The sequence below is a fragment of the Rhinatrema bivittatum genome, chromosome 14 (genome assembly GCF_901001135.1).
Source record: "Rhinatrema bivittatum chromosome 14, aRhiBiv1.1, whole genome shotgun sequence".
Lineage (NCBI taxonomy): Eukaryota > Metazoa > Chordata > Amphibia > Gymnophiona > Rhinatrematidae > Rhinatrema > Rhinatrema bivittatum.
The window spans coordinates 74,501,210-74,527,109 of NC_042628.1; the positions used below are offsets into that span (position 1 = coordinate 74,501,210).

The 25,900-nt window shown below is 43.9% G+C and overlaps 1 protein-coding gene across 1 annotated transcript in view; it reads left to right on the top strand.

The window, feature by feature from the left end:
• LOC115076289 (zinc finger and BTB domain-containing protein 16-A-like) overlaps positions 1-24,988 on the top strand; it is a 43,083-nt gene extending 18,095 nt beyond the window's left edge. Inside the window, exons 3-6 of the mRNA XM_029577563.1 lie at positions 8,787-8,873; positions 12,221-12,412; positions 23,061-23,228; positions 23,570-24,988. Of these exons, the coding sequence (XP_029433423.1) occupies positions 8,787-8,873; positions 12,221-12,412; positions 23,061-23,228; positions 23,570-23,799 (677 nt within the window). The 3' untranslated portion in view covers positions 23,800-24,988. The remainder of the gene's footprint in view (positions 1-8,786; positions 8,874-12,220; positions 12,413-23,060; positions 23,229-23,569) is intronic.
• The last annotated feature ends 912 nt before the right edge of the window (positions 24,989-25,900 follow it).

Genomic DNA, 25,900 nt, shown 5'->3' on the forward strand with positions numbered 1-25,900 from the left:
TAGCCGCCTAACGTTAGGATAGTTCTGGCCCGACCAGTCTCAGCCGGCTAACTCAACTCTTCCCAGTTACGCCTCTAACTTATCCGGCTACATTCTAGCTTCCTAACTTATTATGTGGCCAGAATTTAGCCTGATATGAGCCCAAATATTGATTTAACTGGCTAAAGGGTAGATTTTTTAAAAATACGCGCGCCTCCCTGTGCTTGCACTACCCGATGTGCGCAGACGGACGCGTGATTTTTATAACATGCGCACCAGATTTTGAGATCTGTGTGTGCAGTGCGTGCAAGGGGGAGTAGATTTTAGCTACTTTCGCACGGCGGCGCATCGCTGCTTTCCCCAGTTCCCTCCAATTAAAGAGCAGACTGGGAGGGAACTTCTCTACCCCTACCCTCCCTTCCCCAACCCCTAAATTAAAACATTTTTTTTTTTTTACCTTTTGGGCCAACTTACTTCAGCTCCTGAGCTGAAGTAAGTTGCGCGCGCCGGCAGCTGGGACAGTGAACAGATCCCTGGGGCCCTCCACTATTCACCTTTCTCCATTGGGAAAATGCCAGTGTCCTATTATGGATTGCCAACTGGTTAAAAGAAAACAGAGAGGAAGGCTAAATGGTAAATTTTCCCAATGGAGAAAGGTGAATAGTGGAGGGCTCCAGGGATCTGTTCTGGGACCAATGGAAATGGGGAAAAAAAGTGAGATGAAGATGTGAATCGGAACCGGAATCGGTTCGGATTCCGGTTCCGATTCACATGTGGGGTTTTTTTCATCGGGCCCGATCACGGTTTTGTTTATCGGCTGCGCCCGAGCCGATAAACAAAAAACCCACCCCGACCCTTTAAAACTAATCCCTTTGCTTCCCCCACCCTCCCGACCCCACCACAAACATTTTACAGGTACCTGGTGGTCCAGTGAGGGTCCCGGGAGTGATCTCCCACTCTTGGGCCGTCGGCTGCCACTAATAAAAATAGCGCCGATGACCTTTGCCCTTACCATGTGACAGGGTATCCGTGCCATTGGCCGGCCCCTGTCACATGGAGGGAGCACTGGATGGCCCGCGTCATCTTTAAAAATAGATACCCTGTCACAAGGTAAGGGCAAAGGGCCATCGGCGCCATTTTGATTAGTGGCAGCCGACGGCCCGGGAGCAGGAGATCGCTCCCGGGACCCCCACTGGACCACCAGGTACCTGTAAAATGTTTTTGGGGGGGGGAGTCGGGAGGGTGGGGGGAAGCAAAGGGATTAGTTTTAAAGGGTCGGGGTGGGTTTAGGGGTTATTTTTGTGTGCCGGTTTCCCGCCCTCCCCCAAAACGATAAGAGAACCCCCACGGTCAATATTGTGGGGTTTTCCTATCGTTTCGGGGGAGCCCCCGATTTCTGACGATTTTGAAAATATCGACGATATTTTCAGTCGTCCGAAGCCCGATTCACATCCCTAGAGATGATCAAATATGCCGATGATCCAAAATTATTCAAAGTTGTTAAATCACAAGGGGATTGTGAGAAATTGCAAGAGGACAATGCAAAACTGGGAGACCGGGCATGCAAATGGCTAATGAAATGTAAAGTGGATAAGTGCAAAGTGATGCATTTAGGGAAGAGTAACCCAAATTATAGCTACACAATGTGAGGTTCCACATTAGGAGTCACCATTCAGGAAAATAATCTAGGAATTATTGTTGAAAATACATTGAAACATTCTGCTCAGTGTGTGCAGCAGCAGCCAAGACAGCAAATAGAATGTTAGGGATTATTAGGAAAGGAATGGAGAATAAAACAGAGAATATCATAATGCCTCTGTATCACTCCATGGAGCATCCTCATCTTGTGTTCATATATCATACACAAACAGAATGCTGGGGATTATTAGGAAAGGAATGGAGAATAAAACAGAGAATATCATAATGTCTCTGTATCACTCCATGGTGCATCCTCATCTTGTGTTCATATATCATACACAAACAGAATGCTGGGGATTATTAGGAAAGGAATGGAGAATAAAGCAGAGAATATCATAATGTCTCTGTATCACTCCATGGTGCATCCTCATCTTGTGTTCATATATCATACACAAACAGAATGCTGGGGATTATTAGGAAAGGAATGGAGAATAAAACAGAGAATATCATAATGCCTCTGTATCACTCCATGGTGAGACCTCATCTTGTGTTCATATATCATACACAAACAGAATGCTGGGGATTATTAGGAAAGGAATGGATAATAAAACAGAGAATATCATAATGTCTCTGTATCACTCCATGGTGCATCCTCATCTTGTGTTCATATATCATACACAAACAGAATGCTGGGGATTATTAGGAAAGGAATGGAGAATAAAACAGAGAATATCATAATGTCTCTGTATCACTCCATGGTGCATCCTCATCTTGTGTTCATATATCATACACAAACAGAATGCTGGGGATTATTAGGAAAGGAATGGAGAATAAAACAGAGAATATCATAATGCCTCTGTATCACTCCATGGTGAGACCTCATCTTGTGTTCATATATCATACACAAACAGAATGCTGGGGATTATTAGGAAAGGAATGGAGAATAAAACAGAGAATATCATAATGTCTCTGTATCACTCCATGGTGCATCCTCATCTTGTGTTCATATATCATACACAAACAGAATGCTGGGGATTATTAGGAAAGGAATGGAGAATAAAACAGAGAATATCATAATGCCTCTGTATCACTCCATGGTGCATCCTCATCTTGTGTTCATATATCATACACAAACAGAATGTTAGGAATTATTAGGAAAGGAATGGAGAATAAAACAGAGAATATCATAATGCCGCTGTATCACTCCATGGTGCATCCTCATCTTGTGTTCATATATCATACACAAACAGAATGCTGGGGATTATTAGGAAAGGAATGGAGAATAAAGCAGAGAATATCATAATGTCTCTGTATCACTCCATGGTGCATCCTCATCTTGTGTTCATATATCATACACAAACAGAATGCTGGGGATTATTAGGAAAGGAATGGAGAATAAAACAGAGAATATCATAATGTCTCTGTATCACTCCATGGTGCATCCTCATCTTGTGTTCATATATCATACACAAACAGAATGCTGGGGATTATTAGGAAAGGAATGGAGAATAAAGCAGAGAATATCATAATGTCTCTGTATCACTCCATGGTGCATCCTCATCTTGTGTTCATATATCATACACAAACAGAATGCTGGGGATTATTAGGAAAGGAATGGAGAATAAAACAGAGAATATCATAATGCCTCTGTATCACTCCATGGTGAGACCTCATCTTGTGTTCATATATCATACACAAACAGAATGCTGGGGATTATTAGGAAAGGAATGGAGAATAAAACAGAGAATATCATAATGTCTCTGTATCACTCCATGGTGCATCCTCATCTTGTGTTCATATATCATACACAAACAGAATGCTGGGGATTATTAGGAAAGGAATGGAGAATAAAACAGAGAATATCATAATGCCTCTGTATCACTCCATGGTGAGACCTCATCTTGTGTTCATATTTCATACACAAACAGAATGCTGGGGATTATTAGGAAAGGAATGGAGAATAAAACAGAGAATATCATAATGTCTCTGTATCACTCCATGGTGCATCCTCATCTTGTGTTCATATATCATACACAAACAGAATGCTGGGGATTATTAGGAAAGGAATGGAGAATAAAACAGAGAATATCATAATGTCTCTGTATCACTCCATGGTGCATCCTCATCTTGTGTTCATATATCATACACAAACAAAATGCTGGGGATTATTAGGAAAGGAATGGAGAATAAAACAGAGAATATCATAATGTCTCTGTATCACTCCATGGTGCATCCTCATCTTGTGTTCATATATCATACACAAACAGAATGCTGGGGATTATTAGGAAAGGAATGGAGAATAAAACAGAGAATATCATAATGCCTCTGTATCGCTCCATGGTGCATCCTCATCTTGTGTTCATATATCATACACAAACAGAATGCTGGGGATTATTAGGAAAGGAATGGAGAATAAAACAGAGAATATCATAATGCCTCTGTATCACTCCATGGTGCATCCTCATCTTGTGTTCATATATCATACACACACAGAATGCTGGGGATTATTAGGAAAGGAATGGAGAATAAATCAGAGAATATCATAATGTCTCTGTATCACTCCATGGTGCATCCTCATCTTGTGTTCATTTATCATACACAAACAGAATGCTGGGGATTATTAGGAAAGGAATGGGGAATAAAACAGAGAATGTCATAATGCCTCTGTATCACTCCATGGTGCATCCTCATCTTGTGTTCATATATCATACACAAACAGAATGCTGGGGATTATTAGGAAAGGAATGGAGAATAAAGCAGAGAATATCATAATGCCTCTGTATCACTCCATGGTGCATCCTCATCTTGTGTTCATATATAATACACAAACAGAATGCTGGGGATTATGAGGAAAGGAATGGAGAATAAAACAGAGAATATCATAATGTCTCTGTATCACTCCATGGTGCATCCTCATCTTGTGTTCATATATCATACACAAAAAGAATGCTGGGGATTATTAGGAAAGGAATGGAGAATAAAACAGAGAATATCCTAATGCCTCTGTATCACTCCATGGTGCATCCTCATCTTGTCTTCATATATCATACACAAACAGAATGCTGGGGATTATGAGGAAAGGAATGGAGAATAAAACAGAGAATATCATAATGTCTCTGTATCACTCCATGGTGCATCCTCATCTTGTGTTCATATATCATACACAAACAGAATGCTGGGGATTATTAGGAAAGGATTGGAGAATGAAACAGAGAATATCATAATGCTTCTGTTTCGCTCCATGATGCGACCTCGTCTTGAGTATTGTGCGCAGTTCTGGTCAACACATCTCAGAAAAGTTACTGCAGAATTAGAAAAGGTGCAGAAAAGGGTGCCAAAATGATAAAGGGGAATGGAATGATTCCCCTGTGAGGAAAGGCTAAAGAGGTTAGGACTCTTCAGCTTGGAGAAGAGACGGCTGAGGGTGGATATGATAGAGGTCTATAAAATGATGAGTGGAATGGAATGAGTAAACGTTAATTAGTGTTTACTCTTTCAAAAAGTACAAAGACCAGAGGACACACAATGAAGTTACTAGGTAATACATTTAAAACTAATAAGAGAAAATATTTTTTTACTCAACTGATAATGCAACTCTGGAATTTGTTGCCAGAGGATGTGGTGAAAGCTCTTAGTGTAGCTGCGTTTAAAAATGGTTTGGACAAGTTCCTGGAGGAAAAGTCCATAAACCATTATTAAGGCGGAGGTGCAGATATCCGGTGCTTATTCTTGGGATAAGCAGTTTGGAATCTATTTCCCCCTTGGGATCCTGCCAGGTACTTGCGACCTGGATTGGCCATGGTTGGAAACAGGATGCTGGGCTTGATGGATATTTGATGTGACCCAGTATGGCAAACCTTAGATTCTTATGTTCGTAATCCTACCTTTAAAAAGCCAGTATTGCATATATGACTGGGCCCTAGAACATCAATATGCCTTCTGTTGTAAAAACAGAACAAGCCAGACTGCTACAGATCTCTCCACAGAAACTACACGCTAGCAGAATCCCTCACCTTGATCACACAGACAGAACATAGTCAGACCCCACCAAATACAGACTAAGAAACTACAAATCAGAAACGTAAATGTGCAGTTAAAAACTGTATACATGTATGTGTGTGTTGGGTGGGGTCACCAATTGTGCCCCATTCAGGTGTGGTGTACCCTGGGTTGTCTTTGGTTGGGAGTGTTATGGGAATAATTGTATATTGAGCTTGCAGTGCTCCTGGGTGTCCACTAGATGGCGTTTAGCGTAATACTGAGCAGTGGGTTGTATTGCGTTCCACCGAATGTTATTTGGGTGGGGGAGGGGGCAGGTGGTAGTTGTGGTGTGGGATTTCCCTTTAAGGAGTTTTAGGGGAGATGATTGGTGGGGAGTTGCCTAGAAGAGTATAAACTCCCGGGTCAATCTGGCAGGAAGGACCCTGTTGGAAACGTTTTGGAAGAGGAGAGGGACTGCCAGGATGTAGGAAGCCTGGGCCCGAGGACCCCGCTGTTATGATGTGGGCCCTGCAGGTTCTCTTTCCCTCAAGAGGAGAGGCCTGTAGCCCAGGAAGCAGGAGGAGAAGGGGGTGGTTCCAGAGGAAGAAAGCCCCAAGAAGGAGCAGGACGATCAAGAAGAGGTGCCTGGTGTCCAGGGGAGTCGTGAGTAGATGACAGGGATGTGAGGTGATTCATGGGTCCCCTTGTGAAGACGCAGAGAAATGGTAGATTTTGGGTGGTGTCACGGTGAACAATGTTAAGGAGCACGAGGAGGTACCTGTTACCTTTGGTCCAAGTGTGGTATAGAGGGAAGAGGAGATGTGCATTAGGGAAGCAAATTATTACTGGTGTACTGAACGTTTGCCTTGGCTGAGCGTCCCATGAACCCCGAGTTATTCACTATAGTGGACCTACCCTTCCACACTACCTCTGGGTCCACGTCACCATTTGTATGACCACCAAATAAATTAGAGAGACTGATTCTTAGTCTAAGTATATCAAATCTTCTTGGGTTTTTTTTATGTACCCCATAAAGGGGCTAGAACTGAATGGGAGAAACAGGAATGATGAGCATTATACAAGGACAGAGGTGCACATTCCTAAAGCTGACCTATTCCACTCACTAAACTGAAAATAAAAGTGCGCTTTCTACCTTTTTTTGACTGGACTTTTAATTTTTCTAATCACTTTGTTCCCATTCACTTTCTTCTTGTGACTGGGGAGATATCTTTTTTATCTGTAGTGATATCATGATGTTATAGCTGTGGGACTGTTTAGATCTAATTCACCAACAGGCCAGTACAGAAAGGCTGTGTTCAGCCCAATGCACCTTTCTGCCTGCACTTCCATCTGCGTTTTCTGTGTGCAAAACTTACTGCTGATGCAGCAAGGAGGTGTTGCACACAGAAAATGTGCGCTTCTAAACAGAAATACTGCTTAGCGCCTTTGCAAGGAAACCCCATGCAAATGAGGGCATTAAGCAGTTGGTCCCTGAAGCAGAGAGAGACTGCTCCTGGCCACTGAAAATGTAAATCCAGGTCAGAGCTGGAGTTAGGTTTCCAGTGCTAAAAAGGGGAAACATTTTTCAAAAAGAATTAAAAAAAATAAAAATGCTGCAGATAAGTATTGACTTATCCAGCTATTTGGCCGAAGTTAACAGCTGCCAGATAAGTCAGTACGGCTCCAGCTATCTGCTGCAGTTTACCACTGCCCAGCCGGATACTTATCTGGCTAAATAGCCATCACCCACACCAAATAGCTGGAGACGTACTGACTTATCCAGCTGTCTGGCAGCGACTACCCTCTGCCAGACAGCTGGATAACTCAGTATTTATCCAGCTAAGTGCTGGTGGCTGCCATTACTTATGCCTGTCAGGGATGCCTTCCCCCTTCCTGTGTTAAAAAGTGCGTTTTACTTTTAAACATGCTTTTTTAAATCCAAATGCCTTTGCATTTCATTAGCTTACTGCATCGGGAGTTAAAAAAAAATCTGGGTGTTGAAACTGTGCCCTAAAACCCAGCGCACAGATTCTTACTGCCTAGATTACTGCGTTGGCCTGTTTAGTTGAGAGGCAATGAAGAGTAAAGGGCCGTGGTGACTCTGAGGTAAGTTCTGGCCTGTGACCCGCTGTTAGAGGTGCTTAGGGCCCCAGTCTGTCCCTGGGTCTGGTTTCTCAGTCTTTAATGTCATATATGATGGTAATTATCCTGTGTCTACTCTTCCCTTTGTTCATACTCTTATGATGATGATATTGTGTTAACTCTAGAAGATGTTGAAATGTTGTTTTTTTTCTTCTTCTTCCTTCTTGTTATTGTATTATGATATACATTTATATAGCATGACTTGTGGAGTTTTAGATGGGGCGCTGTGAGTTGCTTCTACTTTTGATTGTAATCCACCTAAATGAGGTTTTCCTTTGAAAAGTAGAATAGAAATTTCAAATTAAAATAAATACTTCTCAGGCTCCCCTTAACTCCTTTTTTCTGGGTCTATTTTCCATTTCTTTTTTCACTTCTCTCTCTACATCTGTCTCTGACATTAACCTGCTTTCAGCTCTCGATCTCCCCCTTACTGGGATTAATCTCCTGCAACGCACTGTTGCAGAGGTTTGAGTGGGCACAAGAGATGAGACCACCCATGCTGTAGGGAGATGGTGGATCATGGTTGGAGGGAAGCAGAGGAGCAGTTGGGTTGCAGGATAGATATTGGAGAGAAGAGAGTGGGAGCGGCTCTGGGGTGGCCTGAGTGGTTGGTTCAGACTGGGAAGGCAGAGAGTAACAGGATTGGCTCATAGAGCTGTGGGGAAGCAGAGTTATTCTCCTGTGAATTGCACCAGGTGTCCGCTACTGTGAGAAAATACTTATTCACGAGAGGGTGGTGGACGCCTGCAACAGACTTCTAGCAGAGTTTATAAGAACCAGAAGAGTGGCAGAGTCCCAGCTCGCACAAAGGGACTTTAGGAGGGGGAGCAGCATAGAGTGAGTAAGACCTGGGACAGCATGGCAGGCACACACAAATGAGCAGATTGACTGGAATAAGTGGTCCTTACCTGGGTTTCTATATGAGCTGGTGAGATGACGTAGGCTCTTTCTTCAGATGCAGAGTAGTCACATTACTACCATTATCATTAGCTGAACGATAAAAATATGACGCCACCTGATTTCCAAATCCTGCCCTTCCTTCTCAGGTAGCCAGTCCTGGCCTTGCCCACCATGTGGCCTCCTGTTCCATAATGAAGAAGAGCTGAAGGATCACAGCAAAAGTCACACAAAGGGTAAGAAACATTTAAACTTTCCACGACACTTTTTTTTAGATGAAATATGAGGAAATCCATGGTCTTTCTTTGTATGAACCTGGATTTAGCGTCTTAATTCAGTCATCCCCCTTTGGTGAAAGTAACTGACTGCTGCGCTCTGAGAAACTTCATCAGGTCCAGGTCTGACTGATCCTTTGAACCCTTTACGAGTACATTCTCCGTTGATTGTCAAGACACTCAGGGCCAACTCTGCTGGTTCTGAAAAATTTCAGGACCTGTTGTCTGATTTGTAGCAGACCCAGAGCCAGACTCTCGTTGGTCCTCACACTCTTCTGCTTGGCTCTTAAGACCCATCAGGTTCTGCTCTGGTAGGTTCTGATTGGTTCTCAAGACTCCTAATATCAAGCTCTGGTTGGTCTTGGGAAACCTTCTGAACGAGATATAATTGGTCACTCCTGTGACTGATCATAGACACCCATGCTAGGATGAATATAGCAATATCGAATCCATAAAACATAAATCATGATAAAACAATAAAATAAACATTAATAACAACTAATATACTAGCATTCCTTTTTCAAATGATCTTAATTTTGCGCGAACAATAATGCTTTTAGTTGCTTGTGAAAAACTGAAATATCATTGATATTTTTTTAATGCTTCTGGAAGAGCATACAATGACTTAAAAAGCCTGTTTCCTAGTCTCAGTTAACTAAGATTGCTTAAGAGTAGGGACCTGCAAGTAGTGATTTCTCCTGAGATCTTAGATTCTGGGCTGGCACATATTGTTTTAACATGGATAAATCACCACCAGTCTTCATAAAATGGAAAAGAAAATGTCTATGTAATGAACAATAAGTCATTTGCAGACATTAGACAACCTTAGGGGCAGCTTTGTCTGACTTATCATGAAGGCTGCTCACCCAGTAAAAATATTGCTAGCAGTAGTTTTGTTCTGGGTTTGACAGTTGCTTGGTTTTGATTGTTAATATTACTACCCTTAACATAAGGCTTGGGGGTAACGGAGCAGCAGTTATCACCCTTAACAGAAACATGGGGATAACCTGCATGGAGTAGCAGTTATCACCCTTAACAGAAACATAGGGGTAACCTGCATGGAGTAGCAGTTATCACCCTTAACAGAATCATAGGGGTAACCTGCATGGAGTAGCAGTTACTACCCTTAACAGAAACATAGGGGTAACCCTCATAGAGTAGCAGTTACTACCCTTAACAGAAACATAGGGGTAACCTGCATGGAGTAGCAGTTATCACCCTTAACAGAAACATAGGGGTAACCTGCATGGAGTAGCAGTTACTACCCTTAACAGAAACATAGGTGTAACCTGCATGGAGTAGCAGTTACTACCCTTAACAGAAACATAGGGGTAACCTGCATGGAGTTGCAGTTATCACCCTTAACAGAAACATAGGGGTAACCTGCATGGAGTTGCAGTTATCACCCTTAACAGAAACATAGGGGTAACCTGCATGGAGTTGCAGTTACTACCCTTAACAGAAACATAGGGGTAACCTGCATGGAGTTGCAGTTACTACCCTTAACAGAAACATAGGGGTAACCTGCATGGAGTTGCAGTTATCACCCTTAACAGAAACATAGGGGTAACCTGCATGGAGTAGCAGTTACTACCGTAAGCAAACTGCTGGGTAGACTGAGTGGACCATTTTGGTCTTTATCTGCCATCATTACTATGTCACTGTGTGAAGGAAGCTTCCCTACAATGTGCAGGCTGTCCTGCCATCTGTTGGATAATTACTATTATTGCCTTGGCTATGTTCAGATTGTATTTATTGTTAGAATTTTCTAAGCACCTGAAACTTTCCCTGGTGAGAGTAGGGAGTGAGTCTTAGCTGGGCGTTAGGACCTGATTATTATGAATTATTTTGAATAGTGTTTATGATCGGTATTTAATGTGTATTATTTGTAAATTTGTAAGCCACTTAGGGTGGTCCTATAAGACCAGTAAAGTCGCATACAAGTGTAAAGAATAAAACAGAAACGATGATCATTATCCTATAGAAAAGAATGTATTTTTATCTTGTGGCTGGCTACAGTGCAGGGAACGTCACATACAACTTTCATTCATTTATTTTCAGTTTTATTCTATTAAAATTTAGGAATTTTAGCTAATTGGAAAGCTTATTACAGCACCTAAATAAAGGCTTGACTGAGTGTTGCTAAAAGGCTCTCCTGCTTATGTAAAAAGGTTTTGTTGAAGACTTTGGAAGCCGCTGCTGACACGTTGGAACTCAGAAAGTCAGATTAAAACCAACATCTCATTTTCAGCTAGGTCCTGAAATTACAAAGTCCATGGCAGAGCCAGGATTAGAACCGAGGCACAGGGAGATAAAGTGACTTGTCCAAAATCAAACACAGAGAGATGGGTGCACAGCGGACTCAGAATTCCAGATTCACCAGAAGCTCCTCCTCTATAGTTGGTCCAGAGAGGCATCGGTCACTGTGCATTCTGGTTTATAAAAAGTCCTCTTGGCCTTGACTTTAGAATCACAGAAGGCTAGGTACGGAGATCAGTTAGTCCCTCCCCGCCTTCAGGCAGGATCCGCTGTACTTAATCCATCCCAGGCAGATTCTCTATTTTGCTCTTAAAGTCCTTTAATGACAGAGATTACACCAATACCCTGTCTAACCTAAACCTCCCCGACTCTAGTTTAAACCTATCCCTTCTTGTTCTGTATGGAGAAAATGAACTAATCCTCATCCTCTCTATAACCCAGGGCTTCCCAATCCTGTCCTGGGGACCCCACAGCCCGTCGGGTTTTCAGGATATCCACAATGAATATGCATGAGATACATTTGCATATACCGAGGCTCCGTGATATGCAAGTTTCTCTCATGCATATTCATTGTGGATATCCTGAAAACCCGACGGGCTGTGGGGTCCCCAGGACAGGTTTGGGAAGCCCTGTATAACCCTTATTTGAAAACATCTGCAATCAAGTCACCGTCTTTTCTTCTTTAAGCAAAGAAAGCCAACCCCTTCAGCCTATCTTCATTGGTCAGAGTTTGTATACTTATTTTGTCTTCTCTAGTTTGGACTTTGTACACATTCATTGATAAAAAAAACTGGTTCATCTGTGTTAAGACTGTCTAGGCCAGGAATGGCCAACTCCTGTCCTCAAGAGCCACAAACAGGCCTGGATTTCAGGATAGCCACAATGAATATGCATGAGATACATTTGCAGATAATGGAGGCAGTACATATTCATTGTAGCTATTCTGAAAACTAGGCCTCTTCGTGCTCTTGAGGACTGGAGTTCACCACCCCTATTCCAGGCTTTCTATGAAACTAACAAGCTTTGCTCCTTTATTCCCCTTTATACAGGGAGTTTCACATCCTCCTCTTCCTCTTTTTCTCCCGACCACTGGACACTGTACGGGAAGCAGCTGAATTCTGAGAGTGCCCTGCGGGAGCACATCACAACCCAAGGAAGAGGGTGGAGCTACAGGTGTGCTGAGTGTGACAGAGCATTCCCCAGTCAGACTGCGCTGAGGCGGCACCTCCGAACCCACACAGGTAATCACCTCCCACTGTCCCCTGCATATCCCGGGACTCTAATTGGGAGGCAGGGGTGCAAGCTTGAAAACCTGTGGGCCAAAGGATACGAGGCCCGTCATGAAACACAGCTACACTAACTGCACTAACCACATCCTCTGGCAACAAATTCCAGAGTTTAATTGTGCGTTGAGTAAAAAAGAATTTTCTCTGATTAGTTTTAAATGTGCCCCATGCTAACTTCATGGAGTGCCCCCTAGTCTTTCTACTATCCAAAAGAGTAAATAACCGATTCACATCTACCCGTTCTAGACCTCTCATGATTTTAAACACCTCTATCATATCCCCCCTCAGTCGTCTCTTCTCCAAGCCTAAAAGTCCTAACCTCTTTAGTCTTTCCTCATAGGGGAGCTGTTCCATTCCCTTTATCATTTTGGTCGCCCTTCCTTGCATTTAAAAAAAATAAATTTCTAAAAAAAAAGTATAAATATAAACATTTGAAAAAAGGTGTTGGTTGGTGGTTAATGATTAAGGATAAAAGCCATGATAATCTGGTTGGTACTAAGCTTGGCATGCTCCTGGAAGCAAATGTCATTTTTTATAGCCGAATAATAAGATAAGTTTAAAAAAGGATTGGATAAGTTCTTGGAGGAGAAGTCCATTACCTGCTATTAAGTTCACTTAGAGAATAGTCACTGCCATTAGCAATGGTTACATGGAATAGACTTAGTTTTTGGGCACTTGCCAGGTTCTTATGGCCTGGATTGGCCACTGTTGGAAACAGGATGCTGGGCTTGATGGACCCTTGGTCTGACCCAGTATGGCATTTTCTTATGTTCTTATGTTCTTATGTGTGTTTGTGGAAGAGGAGGAGAACTGAATGAATGTACATGTGCGTGAGAGTTTGGGGAGTGAATGAGTAACTTAGATTGTAAGCCCTCTGGGGATAGGGAAATACCTACAGTACCTGAATGTAAACCGGTGTGATATCTCAGATCGAATGTCGGTATATAAAAATAATAAATAATAAATAAATAAAAATGTACTTATAAATGCCATCATTACTTATTTCTCAAATTCCCAACATGATCTGTAAGCAATCAAGCCCATACATTATCCCACTCAAGTATAAAATACTTAAGTCCTTCAAATTCTTGTGCTGTCTTGCTCCAAATCTTGATTGCAAACTGTCCGAAAGAGTAAATAACCAATTCACATCTACCCGTTCTAGACCTCTCATGATTTTAAACACCTCTATCATATCCCCCCTCAGCTGTGTCTTCTCCAAGCTGAAAAGTCCTAACCTCTTTAGCCTTTCCTCATAGGGGAGCTGTTCCATTCCCCTTATTATTTTGGTTGCCCTTCTCTGTACCTTCTCCATAGCAATTATGTCTTTTATGAGATGCGGCGACCAGAATTATATACAATACATGGAGCAAAACAGAGGTATTATGACATTTTCCATTTTATTCACCATTCCCTTCCTAATAATTCCTAATAATTCCTAATATTGTTTGCTTTTTTGACTGCTACAGCACTCTGAGCTGATGACACTGAGCTGTGACACCTGGATCTCTTTCCTGGGTGGTAGCTCCTAATATGGAACCTAACATCGTGTAACTTACAGCATGGGTTTTTTTTTCCTATATGCATCACCTTGCACTTGTCCACATTACATTTCAACTGCAATTTGGATGCCTAATCTTCCAGTCTCGCAAGGTCCTCCTGCAATTTATCACAATCTGCTTGTGATTTAACTACTCTGAACAATTTTGTGTCATCTGCAAATTTGATTATCTCACTCGTTGTATTCCTTTCCAGATCATTTACAAATATATTGAACAGTAAGGGTCCCAATACAGATCCCTGAGGCACTCCACTGTCTACTCCCTTCCACTGAGAAAATTGCCCATTTAATCCTACTCTCTGTTTCCTGTCTCTTAGCCAGTTTGTAATCCACGAAAGGACATCACCTCCTATCCCATGACTTTTTACTTTTCTTAGAAGCCTCTCATGAGGAACTTTGTCAAACGCCTTCTGAAAATCCAAGTATACTACATCTACCGGTTCACCTTTATCCACATGTTTATTAACTCCTTCAAAAAAGTGAAGCAGATTTGTTAGGCAAGACTTCCCTTGGGTAAATCCATGTTGACTATGTTCCATTAAACCATGTCTTTCTATATGAGCTAAGATTTTGATCTTGAGAATAGTTTCCACTATTTTTCCCGGCACTGAAGTCAGGCTCACTGGTCTATAGTTTCCTGGATCACCCCTGGAGCCCTTAAATATTGGGTTACATTGGCCCCCTCCAGTCTTCAGGTACAATGGATGATTTTAATGATAAGTTACAAATTTTTACTAATAGATCAGAAATTTCATTTTTTAGTTCCTTCAGATCCCTGGGTGTATACCAACCAGTTCAGGTGATTTACTACTCCTTAGCTTATCAATCTGGCCTACTACATCTTCTAGGTTCACAGTGATTTGGTTCAGTTGATCTGAATCATCACCCTTAAAACCATCTCTGGAACCAGTATCTCCCTAACATCCTCATTAGTAAACATAGAAGCAAAGAATTCATTTAGTCTTTCTGCAATGGCCTTATCTTCCCTAAGAGCCCCTTTAACCCCTTGGTCATCTAACAGTCCAACCGATTCCCTCACAAGTTTCTTGCTTCGTATATATTTTAAAAAGTTTTTATTATGAGTTTTTTCCTCTACGCCAGTTTCATTTCAAATTCTCTCTAAGCCTTCCTTATCAATGTTTTATACTTAACTTGACAATGCTTATGCTTTTTCCTATTTTCTTCAGATAGATTTTTCTTCTAGTTTTTGAAGGATGTTTTGTTGGCTAAAATAGCCTCTTTCACCTCATCTTTTAACCATGCCAGTAATCATTTTGCCTTCCTCCCTCCTTTCTTAATGAATGGAATACATCTGGACTGCTCATCTAAGATTGTATTTTTAAACAATATCCACGCCTGTTGTACACTTTTAACCTTTTCAGCTGCACCTTTCAGTTTTTTTTATAACTATTTTCCTCATTTTATCAAAGTTTCCCTTTTGAAAATTTAGTTTTAGAAGAGTTACATATTGTCCCCCTTCCAGTCATTAGTTCAAAATTGATCATGTTATGATCACTATTGCCAAGTGGCCCCACCACTATTATCTCTCTCACCAAATCCTGAGGTCCACTAAGAATTAAATCTAAAATTGCTCCTTCTCTCATTGGCTCTTGAACCAATTGCTCCATGAAGCAATCATCTATTCCATTCAGGAATTTTATGTTTCTAGCAAGTCCTGATGTTACATTTACCCAGTCAATATTGGGGTAATTGAAATCTCCCATTATTATTGCACTGCCAAATTGGTTAACTTCCCTGATCTCTCTTAGCATTTCATCATCTGTCTGATCATTTTGTCCAGGTGGACGGTAGTATACTCCTATCACTATACTCTTACCCAACACACATGGGATTTCTACCCATATAGATTCTACTGAGCATTTACTCTCTTGTATGATCTTTATCCTGTTGGACTCTATACCCTCCCGGACATAAACTGCCACACCCCCACCAAGTTGATCCTCCCTATCATTTCGATATAATTTGTACCCTGATATAGCACTTTCCCATTGGTTATCCTCCTTCCACCAAGTCTCTGAGATGCCAATTATGTCAATCTCATCATCTGCTGCTATACACTCCAACTCTCCCATCTTACTTCTTAGACTTCTGGCATTGGCATACAGACATTTCAAAGTGTGATTTTTGTTTGTATTAACAACCTGCTTTTCAGTTGTTTGGGATAATTCAGAAATCATTAGCTTTGGTGATTTTTTACATATAGGCACATGGACTACATTTGCTTTTATTGGAACCTCTCTGTTGGGATGCCCTAACTCTCCTGTTTCATTAGTATCCTTCAAGGATACATTCCTCCGAAACATGCACTGCTGAGTGACTGTCGGCTTTCCCCCTTCTTCTAGTTTAAAAACTGCTCTCTCTCCTTTTTGAAAGTTAGTGCCAGCAGACACATCAAACAGCATCCAAAAATGAAAACTAAAAAGAATAATTCACATGCTCCATATGTGGAAACATTTGATTTCCAGTAACTGAGAATATAAAGTAGTGAGAGAAGGATGCATAAACTTTCTCCTCTCTCTCATAGATCAATATCTATAAATATACATATATGTGCTCACTGCCTTACATACACATGTTCACATGCTCCCTCTCTCTCACACACATTCTCACTCCTACATACACGTTCATACACGGTCCCTCTTACATACAAGATCCTTCTCCTTCTCACATATACATACTCGGGGACACACACACACACACACATATGCTCACATGTACATATATACATGCTCAGACTCACACATGCTCAGACATACACACAAAGAGAACACCCTTTGCTTTGATGCCTCAACATTTCCTAATATAAACTGAAGAATTTACTGCTCAAAAAGAAATTACTACTATTTAGACCTTTATTCTATCATCCCTAGAGCTTGCACCTGACTTCATGCTCTTTATCACACATACACACATTCCCTCTTTCACACTCATACTCAAACACAAACATACATGCTTCCTCTCACATCCACTTGCTTAGGCACCCACACACTTCTGCTTCTGCTAAGACACACACACACACACACACACACACACACACACACACATACATGCTGAGACATACACACAGCTTCCCTCCTGCTCATACATACACCAAGGCCTCTCCCAGCAGCCCTGGCCCTCCACGTCTGCTGCAAGGCAGGTGTAATATAACACCCCTCCCCTCCGATCTGAAGAAGCTCAGACATAGCTCCTAACAACAGGACCTTGCCTAGAACTTCCTGTAGCTCTGAACTTTCTTTTATTGGTCCTGCAGCCAGGACGTCCTGTGGAGCTGGCTGATGACCTCACATCTTACATGAGTACACAAGGAAGCTCAGTACCACCAGTTAGAGACTTTGCAACAGGTCCCCTGGTGAGCTTGCAGCACGTGTTGCTTGTCCTGCCTCGATCCTGTTCCTGATTGACCTTCCTTTGCTTCGCTCCAGCCCATCCTACCTTTGCCTTGTTCTAGCCTACCCTGCCTTGCTCCATTCCTGTTCCTGTCTTCCCTCTTGTGCCCGTACACGGACGCCGCCTGGACCATGACTCTGATTACTTGCTCTTCTCTGGACTCTCGCCTAAGCTCTGCCAGCCTCAGCATCCAAGGGCGCAACCTGCGAGGAAAGAGGCTGGTACAGATGAAGCCTAAGACCTTGTCCCGGTCAGAGCGAGTCTGCCTGCTATTGGTACGGGCCCAGTGGGTTCTCCTGCTAGGCTGTGTCATCCACACCACAGTCAAGTATCATCTCCGTTCCTCACAGAGAGAAAGAAATGTCCTGCTGCTCAGGCTGTACCTTCGGTCCACATCTGTCTCTGGTAGCCCCAGCATCGTTGTCCCCTTAGGTGAAGTATCCACTGCCACTGTGCTCGTTTGTGAATGGCCCTCTCCATAGTGTTTTCTTTCTCTCTTATTCCTCTCTCTTCTTTGTTGTTCAGCTTCAGCCACTCTTAATTCTCATCCTTACCTGCAAAAAACGTACCAAAGCTTCAGGAAAACCTGCATGCAAACCATGCTGGCAGAAGGAGAAGCAAGTACAATCAACCTCAAAGGCAAAAACCAATAGAACAAAATGGCCACCAAAAATGCAAGTGAAGGTTTACTCCTGCTCTAACCCAGGAGTGAAATTTCCTGTGGTAGAAAAAAGTCACACTAAGCAGTCTCTGCTCTTAATGCACCTCTCTGCATTGCCCTGTAATAGCTAATACCTTTATTTACATGGGATCAGCATTTATCCATCCTAATGCTAGTGTGCATTTTAACTCCTGTTTTTTTTTGCATTAAAACCCCTATTACATACCTGGGTTACATTAGCCCCTCTGCCAGTCATCTACACGCTATTCCTTCCCATTCCCCCAACCTTCACGTCTGCTTTCAGAGGGAAGGGCAGGTGTCAGGGTTTGACGTAGGCTGGAGCTCTAGGGAGAGAGCTGTCTGAGCCGTGGAGGTTGGGAGAAGCAATTTATTTAATTATTACCAGGACATGTTGGTATCATTAGCTTCCCGGGGGCTGTGGGCTAGATTACGCCCAGCCAGGCACCCATTGGTTAATGCGTTTGACCCACTCTTTCCGCCCAGCTGTTCAAAGGTTACAGCCAGCAGAGAGCCCCTTGCTGGCACAATTTGGAAGGCTGGGTCTTACAGCCAGGACTGCATTCAGGCTGAACTGGGCCTCTTCTCCTGCTGCCCTGATAAGGAAATCACATTTTGGAGCTCTTTGGTTGGTTTCCCTGAGGTCTGTAAACCAGCAGATTTATGTCATATTCATTAAACCTCATTTCTAACGTGTTTCCTGTGTTACATTGATTAGACCTTGTAGGTAGGATTTAGGGGTTCAGGAACCTGTGTGCTATAGGACACTTCCAGTTCCCCTCCCACCTCACAACATTTTCTCCACAGAATTAGACTTTTATTTATCAGATTTGGCAGGATTAGCATTTAGAAGATTAGAACACCACATACCTCTAACATCTTTGCTACTGAGCACCAGCTTACCCTAAAGAAAAGTTCTGTAGCACAGTTGGTTTAAAACATGCATAAACCTTTGCCTGCCCAATATATTAATACTTAGGGCTAACTTACTTACCCCTGGTTCCAACTTCAGGTGATTTCCTCATTTTACCTCTGAAGCAGGCTCTGACTGGAGATCTGGAGGATGTGGCCAGGGGAGGAGGCTCGCTTCCGGGTCTGGTTCTGGCAGAGCTTTAGGGTGGTCTGGGAAGAAGGTTTGCTTCTGCATCTGGTACTGGTAGAGTTGCCGGGCTTTTTTTGGCTCCTTGCCACCATCCGACCCCAAACAGGGTGTTTCCTTTCTCCCATCTCCTGGCCACACCGAGTCTTCTCCTTCCTCGATAGCAGGGGGTGCTGGGGCTGCTTTGGCTCCGCTCCCCCTTTCTCCTGATTTGCCCCCGTCTTATACTTTGCAGCTGATAACTATGCATAAGCTTGTGCATAATCATGTAGTGGGTGGAGGGTCTTTGCCACATTGCAGGTCTTTTCCCCCTCCCCTTTTCCTCGGGGGGGGGGGGGGCCTGCCAGCCTGACCCAGGGCTGTTGGCCACATGAGCTTTTCTCTATTTCAGAGTGCCCCCCCCTTGTCCAACGGTGAGGGCCCCACTGACCTATGGACTTCTCCTTCACTGGCCAATGACTTCTGCTTTTTGAGCTTAAGTTGCTGTAGTGTCCCTCTGCCTTGGTTTTATTTACACAGGAGTTTACAAACCAGCAGATCTTGATAAGTATCCTTCAGTTTTGGTTAAAGTTTTCAGCTAGGCAAAGTTTCTTCTTTTTCCACTCTGACAGTGTTTTTGACCTGTCAGCATCCCTCTTTGGCTAATATGATTCATATCGGGTGCTTTCAGTGGTTACATATAGGATATCCTCCTACATTCCCTGACACTTGTCTCGTATGGAACTGGGATTTAGTGGATTGGTTCTGTGCCATCACCTCTCTAGAAATATTCTGCTCTGAATGTACGGTCTTTAGGCTGAAGTCTGGTTGACCCTTTGAATCAGGCTTAGGTTTTGCTTGTTGTGTTCGGGGACCCTTGGGCTAAGGAGAGATTGGCTCCACCTGCAGGGAGGGGCCCTCAGGTTTTCACTCTCAGCAGGCAGACCCAGGCAAAGCAGAGACCAGACAGGAGCTTCACCTTTACCAGCTCACGCTCCTTCCCAGGGCCAGCAGAACTTAGGTGAGGGTCTCTGCTGAAAACAGGAAGTGTGGTCCAAGGCCAGGCTAAAGTCGTAGGCCGGCAGCGATAAGGCATATCCCGGATCCAGGCAAACTCAAAACAGATGTCCTTCTGTTATGATTCTGGCTGCTGTGCAGCCTCCTTACCACCAGAGGTCCTCCATGAGCACTATCCCCTGGCTGACCCAGATTTCCTTGCCTATCTGTCCTACTCCCAGACCCCAGTATTTAACCCTGCCTAGCCCACGCCTCAGTGCTTCAGCATCAAGTTTCTTTGGGCTCCCTGCTCTAGCCACCCGGTTCTTGCTTTGCTCTATGGTCTATGGGCCTTCTGGTTTCCTGGTTGTCTTGCTCTGTGGCCTGCAGTCCCTCTGGTTCCCCTCTTGCCTTGCTCTGTGGTCCAAGGCCCTTCTGGTTCCCTCCTTGCCTTGCAGTCTATCCTAAGTCGTCTAGACCCCTAGCTTATCCTGAGACTTCCTGGTCTCCTTCTTGAGGCTAGGCCTCTTGCCCTGATCTCTAGCCCCTGCCTTTTCCTTGGGGCTTCTCTTGCCTTGCAGCCTTTGGGCATTCTGTGTTTCGTGTTCAGTGTAGTCCTTGTCCTGGTTTGTCCTGTCTTGTCATAGTCTGTCTTCCGGTTCTCTTCCTCCAGTGCCTCGCTTAGCTGCATCCAATATCACGCTAACAGCATTCTGTTCCTCTATTCTGATTACACTCATACCTGCACCCAGTTCCAGGGCTCTAGCTCCTTGCTTACCTGCACCCATTTCCACGCTTTCCCACAGTCTGTTCCAGTGTTCCTGAAGTTCACCGTTACCCTCCATGCACCTCAGTCCATTTCAGAGACTCAGCCCAGCCTGCACCTCGCTCCAGAGACTCTGCTTAGACTCACTGGACTACTCGCACTTGCTCCTTCCGTCCCGTACCACTCCTGGAGGTCCTGTTTACTTCACCTTGCTACGGCCCAAATTCCTAACACCATCCAATGGAGAGGAAGAGGGATGGATGGGGCTGAGGCAGACAGGCAAGGCAGGTTGAGCAAACAAAGACTGAAACAAGTTGAGACGAAGGCAGGAATCAGGCTGGGAAGCATCACGCACTACTCACAGTAGCTGGACTTGTTGCTGAGGCGAGTTGCTCCTGGGGAGTTGCCCTTATATAGGGAAACGGCAGTGAGGTCATCACTAGGCGCTGCAGGGACTTTTCCACTGCAGTCCCTTTAAACATGGAGAGGTCGTGCGCGCACCTAAGGGGAGGCATGGCATGTTGCTATCAGCGGTGTCCTGCTGCCTGGTGCCTGGCGGCATTTCACTGCTCTGGGGAGCAGCATGGCCGGCCCGGCGTCTAACGTAAGGGCGGCAGTTTGTGGGGTTAGCCCGCAGGTCACAACACTACTTAGTCCTGAAAATCTCTATGATCCTGTTCTGATTCTTAAGAACCTTCATACTGTCCTCTGATTGGTCTTGAGAATCCTCATGATCCAGTTCCGTTGTAATCCTTTTGATGGTCTTTGCCTTCATTCATAGAACTCCCTCTGTCCATCCAAGGACAGTCTCTGCGCCTCAGCCAGCAGGGGAGACTCATTCGAGATGTTCTTGCAGGATGTACTTTACTATGGGATGTCAGCATGTAAAGTGCTTTTTCTGGTTGGAGGGGTAGGGTAGGGATGGATTTGTTTGTACTTTCTTAAGTAGACTGGTTTCTTAAAGGATGACGTTTCTGCTCTCAGTTTAAGAGCATAAGAATTTTCATATTGGATCAGACTGAGGGTCCATTAAGCTCAGTATCCTGTTTCCAACAGAGGCCAATCCAGGTCACAAGTGCTTGGCAGGATCCCAACGAATAGATAGATTCCATGCTGCTAATACCTGGGGATAAGTGGTGGCTTTCCCAAAGTCTACCCGGTTAATAAAAAACAACTTGTCCAAACCTTTGTTAAACCCAGTCACACTAACTGCCTTTGCCACATCCTTTGGCAATGAATTTCAGAGCTTAGTTGTGCATTGAGTGAAATTTTTTTTCTTCAATTTGTTTAAATGTGCTACTTACTAACTTCATTAAATGTTCCCGAGTCCTTGTATTTTTTGAAAGAGTAAATAACCAATTCTCATTTACCCGTTCTAGACCTCTATCATATCCCCCCCTCAGCCGTCTCTTCTCCAAGCTGAACAGCCCTAACCTCTTCAGCCTTCCTCATAAGGGAGCTGTTCCATCCCCTTTATCATGTTGGTCGCTCTTCTCTGTACCTTCTCCAGTGCATCTATATCTTTTTTGAGATGTGGTGACAGTACTCTAGCTGTAGTCTTGCCATGGACATTCTCTGTTTTATTCACCATTGCTTTCCTAAGAATTCCTAACACTGTTTGCTTTTTTGATAGTTACCACATTGTCCACGATGACGCCCAGACCCTTTTCCAAGGTCATAACTCCCAATACGGAACCTAACATTGTGTAATTATAGCAGGGGTTATTTTTCCCTATATGCATCACCTTGCACTTGTCCACATTAAATTTCATCTGCCATTTGGATGCCCAATTTTCCAGTCTCGCAAGGTCCTCCTGCAATTTATCACAATCTGCTTATGATTTAAATATCTTGGAATGATTTTGTGTTGCCTTCAAATTTGTTCCCCTCACTTGTTGCCTTTTCTCTCAGAAAATCCTGCTTCACGTTTTCACTTTTCTGTCTTCATTTCTCCCTTATCTATCCTTTCTTTTTTTCCCTCGCTCCTTTCCCTTTTCTGTACCTTCTGCTCTGCCTCTGCCCTGTCTCTTTTCTGGTTTTCTCCTTTCCTTTCCTCTCTCTTCTTGATTTCTCTGCCTCTTTCACCTCACCACGATCCTCCTCCTCCTCCAGGTAAGCATCGTGACGAGTGTGAGTTCTGCGGGCGCCGCTTCCGTGATGAAAGCTTGCTGAAGAATCACAAGCGTGTGCACACCGGAGAGAAGCCGTACGAGTGCAATGGATGCGGGAAGAAGTTCAGCCTCAAGCATCAACTAGAGACGCACGTCCGGGTGCACACAGGTAACCAGGGAACCCCTCCCCCCCCCTCCCCACTGTCATATCCACACAGGGGCACTGACAAAGATTGGGAAGCAGGTACAAACCCTATAATCAGGTACAGGAAACAGGAGCGGCCCAATAACCCTAGGGCAGGGACACACACACACAGGGCATACCTTATATACTATGTATACAGAGACACAAACTCCCACGCAGTCAGTGCTCCTCGTACCATTCTGACCAGTGCTCCTCGTACCATTCTGACCAGTGTCTATATGAGGCGGTGTGGGGGACCCTCCTGGCGGGGAGACGTGAAACAGAACCGGCACTATTTACCCCCACCACGTTCTGTCTCTGGGCAGGGGAGAAGCCGTTTGAATGCAACCTTTGCCACCAGCGATCGCGGGACTACTCTGCCATGATCAAGCACCTGCGTACGCACAACGGGGCGGCACCCTACCGCTGCACCGTCTGCCTCGAGTTCTGCCCCAGCCTCTCCACCATGCAAAAGCACATGAAGGGCCACCGGGAGGAGGAGCTGCCTGCCAACTGGAGCATCGAGAAGACGTACTTGTACACCTACTCCACCTAGCACCTCATGCACTGCCTTCCTGCTCCTTACCCCGCCCGACACAGATCCTGCTGCCTTCCCATGCTGCCTCCCCTCTTGTGCTGCTTTACCTGGAGAAGAGTCTGCACTTCCCGCTAAAACAGACTTTTCAGCTGCTTGGAAGATTGCTTTTCCCCCCACCCAGGTGACGAGTGTTGTGTAAGCCCTCTTATGTTATAAGAGTGCATGTGAGAGTCTCCCTAGTCAGGAATTTAAAAAAGCAGAGGCTTCTAGGATCACGGAGATACTGCCAAACCTGGGCAAAGGGGATTTCTTTGATTTCATAAATTTCCAAAGAAAACTCATGGGCCGTTGTGAAGACTTGACCCTTAGCAGCAGTGTTGACTCCTAAGAAGCCTTAAGGCAAGGAAATGTTTTTGGTTACTTTTTACTCCCTTGGAAACCCTACATCTCACCAGGCATTTACTCCGCCTGTACATTTAAAACATCAGATATTACTGTGGCCCTTCCGAATGGGCAAATTGAGAAGCAGAGCCCGTTCAGTTCAAGAGCACCCTTTAGACATTGCAAGCACTGCTTCACTGCTTTATAAAGCAATAATCCAGTCTTCCCCGTGTGCCCAGGCTTTAAAAAAAAGTGAATCACTTACGCAGTAAATAACTTCACAAAATAAGTAAACATAGACTCTATGACGAAAGCTAGAGCATTATTAGATACAATTAAGTAGATGGAAACCTCATTGCATTATTTAGTTTCAGCATAATCAGTAACATTACTCAGTGATGCTAAGGAAGGGACCTGTGAGGTCGCAGAAGCCCTCCTACTAGACCATGTTTCTGTGTGGGTCCTTTAAAAGGTGTCACTACCTACAAAGACTCCAGTTGACTCTGTACTCTGTGACACTACTCGGTCACTGTAAAACAGTCAATGACTTTATGTGGTAACATGAGAAAGTAAGCAGTTAGCGGATGGCACTGTAGAGCGGAACCACAAAACTGACTATTAGTTTTGGTTCTCCCTGGATTCTCTCGCTGTTTCATCCATTTCACATTTTCTCTCTGTTGAATGTTTCCTTTGAAATGTAGCTGACTCCAAATCACTGAAAGAAGCTTTCTAAAAAGTCTTGTAAATGGGGAAGTTACTGTTGAAACCCCGAGGAAGACTTTAAAGTATTAATGTAACAAACACTGTGACTGCATAAGGAATAAAATTAAATACCACAAACGGGTCTCAATGTGTTTCTATGTAATTGTTGTATCCCCAACACTTAAAAGCAAGGAGCTGTTAAATACAGAAATGTAGCTTTCGTTCCCACTGCTGCCACCATCTCATTGAATTCACTTCAAAATTTAGCCGCTCTTACAGGCTGATTCAGTAAAAGTCCGCGGGAGAGCGGACGAACGCCTGCTGTCCCGGCACACGATTCAGTATTCAAATTAGGTGATGCGGTAGAAACAGGCAAAAGGAGGCACTAGGGACACTAGCGCGTCCATAGCGCCCCCTATTAGCCCGGAGCGGCGGCTGTCAGCGGGTTTGACAGCTGACGCTCAATTTTGCCGGCGTCAGTTCTCGAGCCCGCTGACAGCCATGGGCTCGAAAACCAGATGCCGGCAAAATTGAGCGTCCGGTTTTCAGCCCGACAGCCGCCGGCCCATTTAAAATTTTTTTTTCTTTTTTTACCCTTCGGGACCTCGCACTTAATATCGCCATGATATTAAGTCGGAGGGTGCACAGAAAAGCAAGTTTTACTGCTTTTCTGTGCACTTTCCCGGTGCCGGCAGAAACTACCACCTACCTTTGGGTAGGTGGTAGTTTCTGAAAGTAAAATGTGCGGCTTGGCTGCACATTTTACTTACTGTATCCCGTGGGCATACCTAATAGCGCCATCAACATGCATTTGCATGTTGATGGCGCTATTAGGTGCCGCAGGTTGGACGCGCGTTTTCCTCCCCTTACTGACTAAGGGGTAAGGGAAAACGCGCGTCCAAGGGCAGGTTTCTGTATCGGCCTGCGAGTGAGCTCAGACAGTTTCCTAGCACTTTGCTGGGGACCTTGTAATCAGGGTGTTAGGTCAGTTAAAATAAAATAAAAGAATAGTATTTTTTTTTTAATTTAAAAAAAA